The sequence below is a fragment of the Pseudochaenichthys georgianus genome, unplaced genomic scaffold (genome assembly GCF_902827115.2).
Source record: "Pseudochaenichthys georgianus unplaced genomic scaffold, fPseGeo1.2 scaffold_413_arrow_ctg1, whole genome shotgun sequence".
NCBI classification, from domain to species: domain Eukaryota; kingdom Metazoa; phylum Chordata; class Actinopteri; order Perciformes; family Channichthyidae; genus Pseudochaenichthys; species Pseudochaenichthys georgianus.
This window is the reverse complement of record NW_027262978.1, coordinates 102,180-114,679: the sequence shown is the minus strand read 5'-3', so window position 1 is coordinate 114,679 and position 12,500 is coordinate 102,180. Positions and strand designations below refer to the sequence as shown.

At 43.9% G+C, this 12,500-nt stretch overlaps 1 protein-coding gene across 1 annotated transcript in view; it reads left to right on the top strand.

Annotated features, from left to right (window-relative positions):
* The window catches only part of plxna2 (plexin A2), a gene marked incomplete at its 5' end in the record, with an annotated part of 185,735 nt that overhangs the window by 159,182 nt on the left and 14,053 nt on the right, over positions 1–12,500 (top strand). Inside the window, 3 exons of the mRNA XM_034078338.2 lie at positions 85–244; positions 1,296–1,399; positions 9,588–9,687. Of these exons, the coding sequence (XP_033934229.1) occupies positions 85–244; positions 1,296–1,399; positions 9,588–9,687 (364 nt within the window). The remainder of the gene's footprint in view (positions 1–84; positions 245–1,295; positions 1,400–9,587; positions 9,688–12,500) is intronic.

Here is a 12,500-nt window from a genome sequence, read left to right as displayed (position 1 = left end):
TCCTGGACACAGAGAAGGTTACTCTTATTTCACAGATGATATCGTACCAATCATCTGGGCTCATAATCTTCCCGTCCTCTTCAGATCCTGAACTGCGTGAACCCGGACAACGAGAACAGTCCGGAGACCCCGGTGAAGGTGCTGAACTGCGACACCATCACTCAGGTGAAGGAGAAGATCCTGGACGCCGTGTACAAGAACATGCCGTACTCCCAGAGACCCAGAGCTGTGGACATGGACCTGGGTACGCACCACACACACACACACACACACACACACACACACACACACACACACACACACACACACACACACACACACAGGGACAACCAGGCCTAAGCACTAGGGCTCAGTATTCATCAGAGGGGGGAAGTAGTGGAGCACAAATACTTCGTTACAGTACTTAAGTACATTTCAAAGCCCGTACTTCTTTACTTTGACTCTTGAGTAAAGGATGTGAGTACTTTTGCCATCTCTGATATTCAAACACATGTCCTTCTTCTAAATGCAACATGTCTCCATCATTGACATGTGTGAAATGACCTAAAACACTCGAACGTATGAATTTTGCAGACGTGTTTTCATGTGATGAAATCAATGATGCGTCCTCTCCCCGTCAGCTCCTTTATTATCATTTCATTACCCCCCCCCCCCCTCCACCTGTTCCCCCTGCTCTTATCCTCTGATTTTCTCCGACATCGTTTATTTCCGTCCGCTCCTCTTCTCTCTGACCCTGACGTATGCTAATGGCGCCGTTTCCACGACACAAGTACCAATTAAATCTCTCTGCCTGTCTGCGTGTACGCATGCAGACGGCTCGTGTGTAATGTTTAATTAAGATGCGTGCCACTCCAAGTGTGTGTGCAAGACTACTACTACTACTGCTGCTGGGAAAATAGAAATACTCAGGTCTGGAAATACTCTCAAGTCCTGAATTCAAGCTAAATATCCTCAAAAAATGTAAAGTAAATTTGAATAATGGCTTATTTTTACAGTCATTTATATAATATTATTATCATGTTTGTATCACTAACAGATACATGGGGTTTTAGAGAGAAAGTTAGTGTTGTGTCTTGCAAGGTAATTGAATAAAACACACACACACACACACCGCAGCATTACCCACATCTCCATTGAAAGCAGATGTGAACGCATGGTGGTTTTCAGCTTTTTATGTTTAACACATGTCAGCAAACCGCTACAGAAACCGCGACAAATCACTTTTCGTGACTCACGATGTGAACTTTCTAAAGGTAGTTGTGTGTAATTAATCGTGTGTGTGTGTGTGTGTGCAGAGTGGCGGCAGGGGCGAATGGCTCGTGTTGTGCTGCAGGATGAAGACATCACCACCAAGATAGAGAACGACTGGAAGAGACTCAACGCGCTCATGCACTATCAGGTAAACACACAACATCAAAACGCCACGAACACTTTCCTGTCTTTCATACATACCCAGGGCTTTTATTGTGAAAGGGTGAGGAAGACCGAGTGGTTGTAGACTTCTCATAATATCACATTGAATACATATATTTAAAGCGTTCCTGATGGAAAACACCAGAACAAATATATGTGCGCAACAACAGCGCTAGTTTTTAAAGTGTGGAACTTTTCTTTAATTTACCCTCAAACTTCTCCTGGTTTTTTTATCAAGAAAAAACTAATTTGAGTTGAGTTTCTGCCGGAGCTTTTTATTATGGAAATTGCGCCGACAAACTTTGATGTTCGGCGCTCTTGACTTTTAGCTCCTCATTTGCATGTCCTTGCTGCTGTAATCCAGGTGACAGAAGAGAGGACAATTACTGTACAGGTGGCAGGAGACATGAGACACACACACACACACTCTCCTCCCCCGCATCCCCCCCTCGAGAGATGGAGGACAGCATCTCTTACCCTCTGTCTCTCTTGACTTTCAAGTTTCAAGGCTTTGTTGTCATTAGCACAGCAGCTACAGTGTAGATATGGCAAACTTAAGTCCTCCTCCAACAGTGCAACATTTATTTATTTTGTTTATTCCACACATGGCAGTTATTTTAAAACAAAACATGTACACTTAGGCCCCGTCCACACGGAGACGAAAACGAACCGAATTCGATATCAAAAAAGTCTTCCGTCCACACGGAATCGGCTCAAGAAACGAGTCGACCCGCTGTAGTACATATGCCGGGCCTGTAAGTGGCGCTGGACTTCCGCCACAAAATACACCGAAAGCAGCGAATAAGACCGATGACGATTCTTATTGTATTATATCTTTCTCTTTCTTGATCCTCCTTAGCAACGGTCATTCCAGTCCTTGACGCGTTCTACTGGATTAACAACGTGTCACATGTTCTGAATCGACCAATCAGAATCGAGTATTCAACTAAACCATGTGATCAAAATGTCTGTTTGTTACTGACAGCCAGCTCCTTTCCTAATTAAAATAAAAAGCACGTTATTCAGCCTCCGTATTGTTTAGGGTTGAACGTGGGCCGCGAACAGTTTCTAGATTCTTAAGCGAGCCCTAAGTTGAAAAAGGTTGGGAACCGCTGGTCGATTTAGTATAAGTCTGTTTCTTCACATCCTCCTGCTATCCTGGGCCCCGCTGTTCGACAGAGAGGAAGCTAAGGAGGGCTTCTGCAGGATTTATGTCTATTGAACATAAAAAAAGGAAAAGCAGGCGGGAGATAATAAAGAGGAATAATAGAAACGGGCAGAATCAGAGGGTCTCGGCAGGTCGTGAATCCTTCAGCAGTCATTACTCAGCCAACACTTCTAAGAAGCCCGGCCTGCAGCTCTATATCCAGGGAGGGGGTTCGACCCTCATGCCGGCGGTGGGTCTGAACTCGTGCCCCTGCAGAGTGAGCAGAATCACCACCAGATGTACGAGTCATTAGAAGAAGGGACCGTCTTTAGTGTCCTTCACCCAGGACCTGGCCCCCCGCAGCTTCTCTCCTCCCCTTCTGTCCTTTCCTTCTTTACATTTAGCGGACGCTTTCAGAGAGACTTACAGTAAGTGCATTCAAGTATGAAGAGACGTGGCTTTAGCAGAAGATGTACACGCACAAACACCTATAGAACACCCTCAAAAAAGCAGAACTCTTTAAAGTGTGCAGGATCGTCTCCTTCTCTCTCAGATGTTTGTGTTCTCCTGGTTTCATCATCATCAACGTGCAGCTTGATGCCCACTCGCGATGATTCAGACATGTGTCCAGATCATTTCAGGCTTGAATTTTCTTCACTTCCTGTTTTCTTTTCCTCCTTGCCCACTTCACTTCCTCCTTCCTCCCTCCTTCACTTCCTCGCCTCTGCTTTAATCCTGGATGAAGCTCTGCAGGGTCCGTCTGCCATCGTTATCCAGAGGAGACGCTACAGGGCGCACGGAGACGCTCGTGTGGACGCTTGTTCGCTCGATAGCAGATCTGAGGACCGCCATTGATCAGGATCTGAGGGGAAGGAGAGAGGAAGAGGAGAGGAAGAGGAGGAGGAGAGATTGGAGCAGGATGTGACACACACACACTTGTGCATCGTTATCGTTTTGATGAGCTGGGAGTGTGTGTGTGTGTGTGTGTGTGTGTGTGTGTGTGTGTGTGTGTGTGTTGTGTGTGTGTGTGTGTGTGTGTGTGTGTGTGTGTGTGTGTTGTGTGTGTGTGTGTGTGTGTGTGTGTGTGTGTGTGTGTGTGTGTGTGTGTGTGTGTGTGTGTGTGTGTGTGTGTGTGTGTGTGTGTGTGTGTGTGTGTGTGTGTGTGTGTGTGTGTGTGTGTGTGTGTGTGTGTGTGTGTGTGTGTGTTAGCATCACACACACCGGACTTTGCATTGGCAACTGTGACTGCACATCTGGCTGCTCATTAAGACCCAGAGTGAGGGAGAAGTGTGCAGAAAGAAGTACTTTTTACACCTGAACATCAGCAGGAGAGGACTCTTTAAAGTAGAGACACTACATACTGATATACACCTGAACATCAGCAGGAGAGGACTCTTTAAAGTAGAGACACTACATATTGATATACACCTGAACATCAGCAGGAGAGGACTCTTTAAAGTAGAGACACTACATACTGATATACACCTGAACATCAGCAGGAGAGGACTCTTTAAAGTAGAGACACTACATACTGATATACACCTGAACATCAGCAGGAGAGGACTCTTTAAAGTAGAGACACTACATACTGATATACACCTGAACATCAGCAGGAGAGGACTCTTTAAAGTAGAGACACTACATACTGATATACACCTGAACATCAGCAGGAGAGGACTCTTTAAAGTAGAGACACTACATACTGATATACACCTGAACATCAGCAGGAGATGACTCTTTAAAGTAGAGACACTACATACTGATATACACCTGAACATCAGCAGGAGAGGACTCTTTAAAGTAGAGACGCTACATACTGATATACACTTGAACATCAGCAGGAGAGGACTCTTTAAAGTAGAGACACTACATACTGATATACACCTGAACATCAGCAGGAGAGGACTCTTTAAAGTAGAGACACTACATACTGATATACACCTGAACATCAGCAGGAGAGGACTCTTTAAAGTAGAGACACTACATACTGATATACACCTGAACATCAGCAGGAGAGGACTCTTTAAAGTAGAGACACTACATATTGATATACACCTGAACATCAGCAGGAGAGGACTCTTTAAAGTAGAGACACTACATACTGATATACACCTGAACATCAGCAGGAGAGGACTCTTTAAAGTAGAGACACTACATACTGATATACACCAGAACATCAGCAGGAGAGGACTCTTTAAAGTAGAGACACTACATACTGATATACACCTGAACATCAGCAGGAGAGGACTCTTTGAAGTAGAGACACTACATACTGATATACACCTGAACATCAGCAGGAGAGGACTCTTTAAAGTAGAGACACTACATACTGATATACACCTGGACATCAGCAGGAGAGGACTCTTTAAAGTAGAGACACTACATACTATCATGAACCGGAAACATGACCATATATGACGAAACATTGTTTTTCTACACATGGGAAATAAGGGTTTATATCCTGGATGCACCCACTGTCTGTTTCGAGCAAAAACACGAATGCTCTTTGACGTTCACTTCGAGAGGACTTTACTCCCCCCTCTTTCTCTATTTCAGTACTTAGATAAAGATATAAGCACGCAGATATATATTTATAGACGATAGATACAAACAAGGGATTTGAGATAAAAGATTTACGAGATAGCAGATGTTTGGGCTGATTAACATCTTTTTGTTTTATAATCTCCCCTCTGTCGAAGGGAAGTGTTTCATCTCACCTCCTTTCTTCTCCTGCTCTCTTGGTGGATGATTTCCCGCCTCATGAATCAGACAGTGTTAACAATCCTCATAAACATAAAGCACATTCAAATGAACTCCAGTTGTCAGTCTGCGTATTATTTTATGATCATGCAGAATGCAAAACACACCGTTTGCCGAGTGAGGAACAACACTAGCCGCGTTCACACCGCAGTACTTTTCCCACTTTAGTTCAGAAATGTTGCGTTCAACCTTTTCACCCCCTTTTCCGTCCCTGCTAGAGAGCAGGGACTTTCGTGGGAGAAAAAGGTTCCTGTGTCTGATTGGCTGGGCGGATTGCAAACCACGCCCCGTAAAACTCCCAAAAAGTCTTGTGAAGCCGCCATTTTATTATCCTCGCATTAGCATTATCCCAGCGCAGAAACGCAGAGAGTCTAACTTATGGCAACACAAAAGAAAACATGGGAGCGGTGGAGATGAGGAGGTGTCGGCGTTCTGGAGATTTACTCGGAAGGCTTCAGTAGAAGCTGCTGGGACTCCCAGCAGCTTCTACTGAAGCCAGTCCCCAACTCCGGGGACTTCCGGGCGGCAGTATACGCCGTGAAGTGGTTTGCGGCCTGCCAGTAAACCCAAAGCAGAAGAAGAAGAAGTGATGTCAGCGGCTTCATTTGCCTAATCCTCCCCCAGGGACTTTTTCCGGTGTGAACGCGATCTGTATTTCATGAGAACTAAAGAGAAAAGTACTGCGGTGTGAATGCGCCTACTGATGATGTTTGACAAAGTGTTGATCTACGACAGGTGGACCGCCGCTTTTTCCTGAATATTAATATCTGTTTCATTTGTGGAGACAGTGTGGACAAAGTGTCCCTAATGTGCAGATAAGTGGCCGTAAAGGGCAGACTGTGTCTAAATAAGACGTGAGTCAGGAAACTTTGCGCTGCCCTCTGAGTGTCCTCCGCTGCCTCAGACTGATCCTGTTTCCAGACGTCTCTCGGGGCATTTTGGGTTATTTTCAACAGCCCCAGACTGAATAGATAGCACGACACGCTATCAGTTCCTCGACTCGGTTTGGGCTCGACAGGTGGGAGGCTTTTAGGAGGAGAACTTTTGGAGAGACATATGTTGCTTCTGCTGCTTCTTAATGGACGTTTCTACTCAAATGAACCTTATGCAGATTTTCTCTTTCTCACCTGTGGCTCAAAACAGTGGATTTACCGTCACTTCTTACACAAAATAACATGTTTCATTTTGTAGTAGCGGAGTAACGACATGACACACATCGAACCTCAGTCCCGTCTTTTTATCATAAACAACCTTCGTCTTCTTCTTCACCTTCTTGTTCTTCTTCTTTACTTTAGGATGTATGTTTTCTGCCGGTTAGCGCTAGAATAAACACGCTAACTTGCATGCTAGGAATTCTCTGGATGAGCTACCGTATCCACACGGGCTCGGTCAGACAGTACACAAATCATTGAGAAATGTGAGTTCTCACTTAGAGGTCCTCTAGTCTAGATAAGTTCAAGGTGCATGTGTGGAGAGGGCTGCAGAAACATATTATATATGTATTATCTTTTTAATCTATACCAGGGGGGTCAAACTCAATGTCATGGCGGGCCACATCAGCATTATGGTTGCACTCAAAGGGCCGGTTGTAACTTTAAGACTATATAAAAGTATGTAATGTATTATATTACATGATTGCCTCTGCATTGGATTGTTATGGGATAGGGTAATAACTTCATAATTAACTACGTCTGAAAGCAGAAGTCTCGGGCAAATAATTGCAAGTCTCTTCAGTGAGAATGTCACAAAATGATTTAAAAGAAAAGCCAGATTATGGGAAAAAAAGTCCAAATCAAAAGAAAAAAGTCCAAATCAAAAGAAAAAAGTCCAAATCAAAAGAAAAAAGTCCAAATAAAAAGAAAAAAGTCCAAATAAAAAAAAAGATATATTAATTGTGCAACATGTATGGGCAACGTGCTTCTGTAAATCGCCATGTAACCGTATAATAAACATATTTTGTTCTTCGCAAGCTCTTGTGGGCCGCATAAAATGAAGTCGCGGGCCGGATTTGGCCCCCGGGCCTTGAGTTTGACACCCCACCACACATGGTGCACCCCGTTAATTGTGGGGTCTCTTCGAAGCTTTCCCAGAGTGTGTTGTGTGCTACACGAGAATAGCAACTGGTGATTTTGAGCTGTATAAAGAATGATTGATTGCATTTGATTTGTCTAGGCTGATCCCTCAAATAGAAACTACAGTAGAGTCATAAGAACTCACACTGCTTCCTGACTCCCACTGATTCAACTAAACGTCCCCTTTGACCCTTTTGAGGTATATTTTCTGTACGGGAGTCGCATCATGCTCAGGATGTGTGTGACCGAGCTGGTTGAATGAGCATCGGAGGACACAGAGAGGGAGGGAGGGAGGAAGACCACTCTCTGCTGTCCGTCTAATGGAGGTGTTATCAGGAGCCTTATCACACCTGCCCACTATCAGCCTCACACTGGATTATCCCTGAAGGGCGGACCTGCACGCCTTCAATCATTCACTCTATCACAAGGACCATCTCTCTGTCAGCCGTGAAGAAGCACAGAAAGAAGGAAGGAGATGGGAGGGGAGGGAGGGAGGGGGAGACAGAGAAGCTATCATGGGGAAATGCATGACTGGAAAACGTTGTGTAAGAGTGCATCCTCAGCGTGGAGCAGAATACAGGATGGAGAGGCCGTCGACATCAGGGTTAGGGAAGGAAAAAGGAGAGAGAAGGGTCGAGGATGTTAGTCGTGGTTGGTGGAGGGGAAGGTGGAGGAAGAGGAGGAGGTGGAGGGGAAGGTGGAGGAAGAGGGAGACCATTTTCCATTTCCCTCCAAGAGCCGGAGCGGCGTCTCTGAGAGGATTCCTCCTGATTTCATCCTCGGTTTCAAGTGCCTTCAAGTGCCAGCAGAGGCCAGATGGCAACTAATAACAGAAGCCAGATTAGTTGGGGAGGAGTGGGAGGAAAGGGGTGAGGATGGAGGAGGAAGAGTGGGAGGAAAGGGGTGAGGATGGAGGAGGAAGAGTGGGAGGAAAGGGGTGAGGATGGAGGAGGAAGATTAAGAGGAGGAGGAGGAGAAGGAAAGGGGTCCATATTAGCATTCTATTTCTATGTAAATACTTCTATATTTTACTATATTTTTAATATTTTAGTGGGAATGCATTCCAACAGCATTCCAGCTATCTGTTATGCTACCCACGAAATTCTTTATTATTCCGCCGGGTTATTTCGCGCCACTTCTCCTCCCACATTGAACATCGCAGAAACTCCGTACGAACATCGAAACGTTCAGCTCGGTCGGGAATCGATGGCTATTACTTTTCTCATTCATAACTTTCATAATTCCAGAGATACATCCCATAATGCATCACATTTTTAACATGGAAGTCAATGGAGAAACTCTACAGACTTCAACAATCTTCATGCAACTTCAACTGCTAACTGTTCATTCATACTTTCACTCAGAAACCTCATTCCAACTTTTAAATGTCACACATCTTCCTGACATTATTCGTGTAACACAACTTTTAAATCTGATTCTTCTTTTTAGAGATATTAAACATTGTTCAGACCTTGGTAAAGAGGCCTTCTTCAGATTTTAGAGTGCGCGATGTCACAGCTAGAGTGGAGGACAGATTTAATTTTGCCTTCATATTTTCTTTTAAACCTGCCATAATTCCCAAACCCTACATTCCTGAGACATCATTTTTCATGAGAAACGTAGGAAAACATCTCGTAGCTTGAAAAATAAAAAATAATTAAGTAAAAATAATTAAACAAATTCCTCTTGAGGGCATGAAGTGACAAAAACATGCAACATGTCTCCATTAAACCCCATTGTAAGTTCAGCCTCATCTTTCCCCACCACAGCAGCCGCCCACCTTTAGTTAATATGCCAAAAAGGCCACATCATTAACCCGAAAGTACACAAAAAAGTACACTTCAGATGCTCAAGTTCCTTGACATGCTTCACGAGAGGACGGGCGAGGGGAAAGGATCCAGGCGAGAGTTCCCCCACAGCAGAAGAGAGAGAGTGGCGACGGCCCCGTGACTCCGAGCAGCTGGACTTAAGTAGAAACCTGGGTCTCCGGCCAGGTGTCCCCAGTCATGCTGATTGGCCTCCTCAGCTCCACCCCCATCACAGGCTCTGGGGCCGTCACAGTATGACAGTTTAAAACTTTGCAAAGTAACCCCTCGATCTCAGCTCCTCTCTCCAGTGTCTTCCCGAGACGGTTATTCGAGCACGCACACACACAATACTCCAGCAGGTTAATGTGACGTCTGTTTCCCCCTCAGGTGTCAGACCGCTGTGTCGTGGCTCTGGTTCCCAAACAGACGTCCTCCTACAACATCCCCTCCTCCGCCAGCATCTCCCGCTCCTCCATCAGCCGATACGGTGAGTCCCGATGCTCCTTTTATTACATCGTAAGACTTTGAACGCACATTTTGAGGTGTTGCATTACAAATGGCATCATGAAAGGCAAGGCAAGTTTATTTACGCAGCACTTTTCAACACAAGGCAATTCAAAGTGCTTTACAGCAATGAAAGACATTAAGAACACATGAGAAACATCAACAAGCAAAGATAATAAAACATTAATAACAGATACAGAGTGAGACGTGAATAGTTGAATTAAAAGCAGCGGCAAACAGAAAAGTCTTCAGCCTGGATCTAAAAGTAGTCCGAGTTGCAGCGGACCTGCAGGTTTCTGGGAGTTAGTTCCAGATGTTTGGGAATACCCCTCACCAGATTCTCCTCGACCCCTAGTCTTCCCGTGAAATTATAGTTCTTTTGACACTTTTCTAACCTTTTTATATTCCTTTCATCCTTCTCTTTCAATCATGTTGCATCCCCAGACAACACATTTCCTGTTTTACTGTTACCCAACCCATCTTCTCAACATCTGCAAGAAACAGCGTCTGAGGGCTTCTTAACATTTAAAAACCTATTAATGTGGCATACCCAATTAACGGGAAGAAACTCAGCTATCGGACAATATTAACAATTTTTAGCAAAACGAAACTTAAGGCTCTGAATTAGCCCCGAGCTAAAAAATGCTAACACACTTAGCACAGAACTCACGTTAAAATACCCTTATTACTTATCGTATCTGCACAAACAAGATATCGATTAGCAAGCTGAGATTGCACAGATTCGACAGGTATTAGTATCATCACTGACCGATCAGAACTCGCGACATGAGAAGCTAACAAAGATATCACACCACGTAGCATTAGGTAGCCAACACGGTCTTCGGTTCAAAACAGATGTCAATCATCAAAATCGACCAATGGGGTCCATAGAAATGGCAAATACACCCATTTCCCCCCAGATGACCCCAGAGGTGGTTTTCATTGTTGCTAAATCTCTCTAAAAAGGTCAAATGTCACTTGTTTTGCATCAATGTTGACACAGGGTACTTATCAGTGTTGTAGTCAAGTCACCAATTCACGAGTCCAAGTCACCCTCAAGTCACCACTCTTCGAGTCCGAGTCCAAGTCCGAGTCACCAAGGGAGAGTCGTAGTCGAGTCCGAGTCCAAGTCCGAGTCACCCAAGGAGTGTCCAAGTCGAGTCCGAGTCCGAGTCATCATTACCTGTGTTCGAGTCCGAGTCCAATTCCGAGTCACTTAAGAAGAGTCCAAGTCAAGTCCGAGTCACAAGTCTTCATGTATTAATCTTCGTGGATATATGTTTTGAAATGTAGCTGCTCCTCTACATTGCTGTTATCCTGTCTATTGAACTGCTGTGAAGCGAGTTTGGCTACAATTCTTGTAATAGGTGCTATACAAATATAAAGCTTATTTCTAATATTAATATTATTATTATATATAAATAAACTATATTTAAAATGAGTTACCTTTTAGAGAAGTGATTATATTTGTATGCCAATATTTTCCTATGGTAAAGTTTTCGTTTTGCACTTTTATTTTGATAGTAATAAGATCGGGACTCTTATTTTGAAGGAACTTTTACGGGTTAAATCAGTTTAGATAAAGATTTATCCCCAGAAAGCACATGGCTACATTCTGCATGTTAAGTAGCCATGTGCTTTCGTTATCGGCTGAATCTTTATTTATTGATTAGATCACGTTACTCTGATGATAGTGTTCAAGACAGCCTATATGTCTGAACTCGATCCTTAGAGTAATGTGTTACGGAGCCTTCTCTTCTATATTGTTTCCACATAACGAGCATTTTGCTCTTTTCCAATGTGGAAGCAGAATGTGTGAAAGCATACAGCATGATGCGGGGTGTGTCTGTAGACATCTCTAGATTGGAACAGCGGGGCCCAGTACGTGAACTCGCCATACAGGATAGAGGACATCAGACTCCAGAGAAAATGTGCTCGAGTCTGAGTCCAAGTCGGAGCGTCAATGTACGAGTCGAGTCCGAGTCATCGTGGGGGGGGGGGGGGGGGTGGAATTCACGAGTCCGAGTCCAAGTCATCCTGTGCGAGAATTCACGAGTCCTAGTCCGTGTCGCGTCAATCAGTGCGCGAGTCCGAGTCGAGTCACGAGTCCCGAAAATCGGCACTCAAGTCCGACTCGAGTCCGAGTCCAGGACTCGAGTACTCCATCTCTGGTACTTATTATGTTATAGTTTGGATTCTTAAAGCTTTTAGTCTACCATCCCGTGATTCAAGGGTGGTTTTCACTGTAATGTTTTTCTTTTGGACGGACACTATCATTTACATTTTCTTACTGTGTTCAATCTGAATATACTTTAAAATAAAAAAACATCTATATCTATCCGACTCACAGGTGTATCCTTACTTTGAGAACAAAGATTAGAAGGGAAGGTATTTGTTCTGGGAATGTCATTTTCGAGCCTGAGACCTGAAGACAGGGCTTAGCAGGTTAAAAGGTTGATTTTGCATTTTGGAAACAAATTGCTAATTGGATTACGAAAAAGCCTTTGCAGAATAAAATCTGATGTACCTAACATGATCTATCACATGACACTTTTCTTAAAAGCATTAAAGAATTTTGCGTAGGAAATGTCGACAAAAATGCTCGCCTACTTTTCTGGACTGCATGAAATAAAACAATGCTCATTTATAACCGTTGTGTGAGAAAGCTTTCTAGAAACGGCATCATTCTGTAAAGCACATTTTTAATGAGGCTGGTTTTGCCTTTTCGCTAAAAAAGTCGCTAATTGAATTACGAAAATTCCTTTGCAGAATAAAATCGGACGTACCGAACTTCAT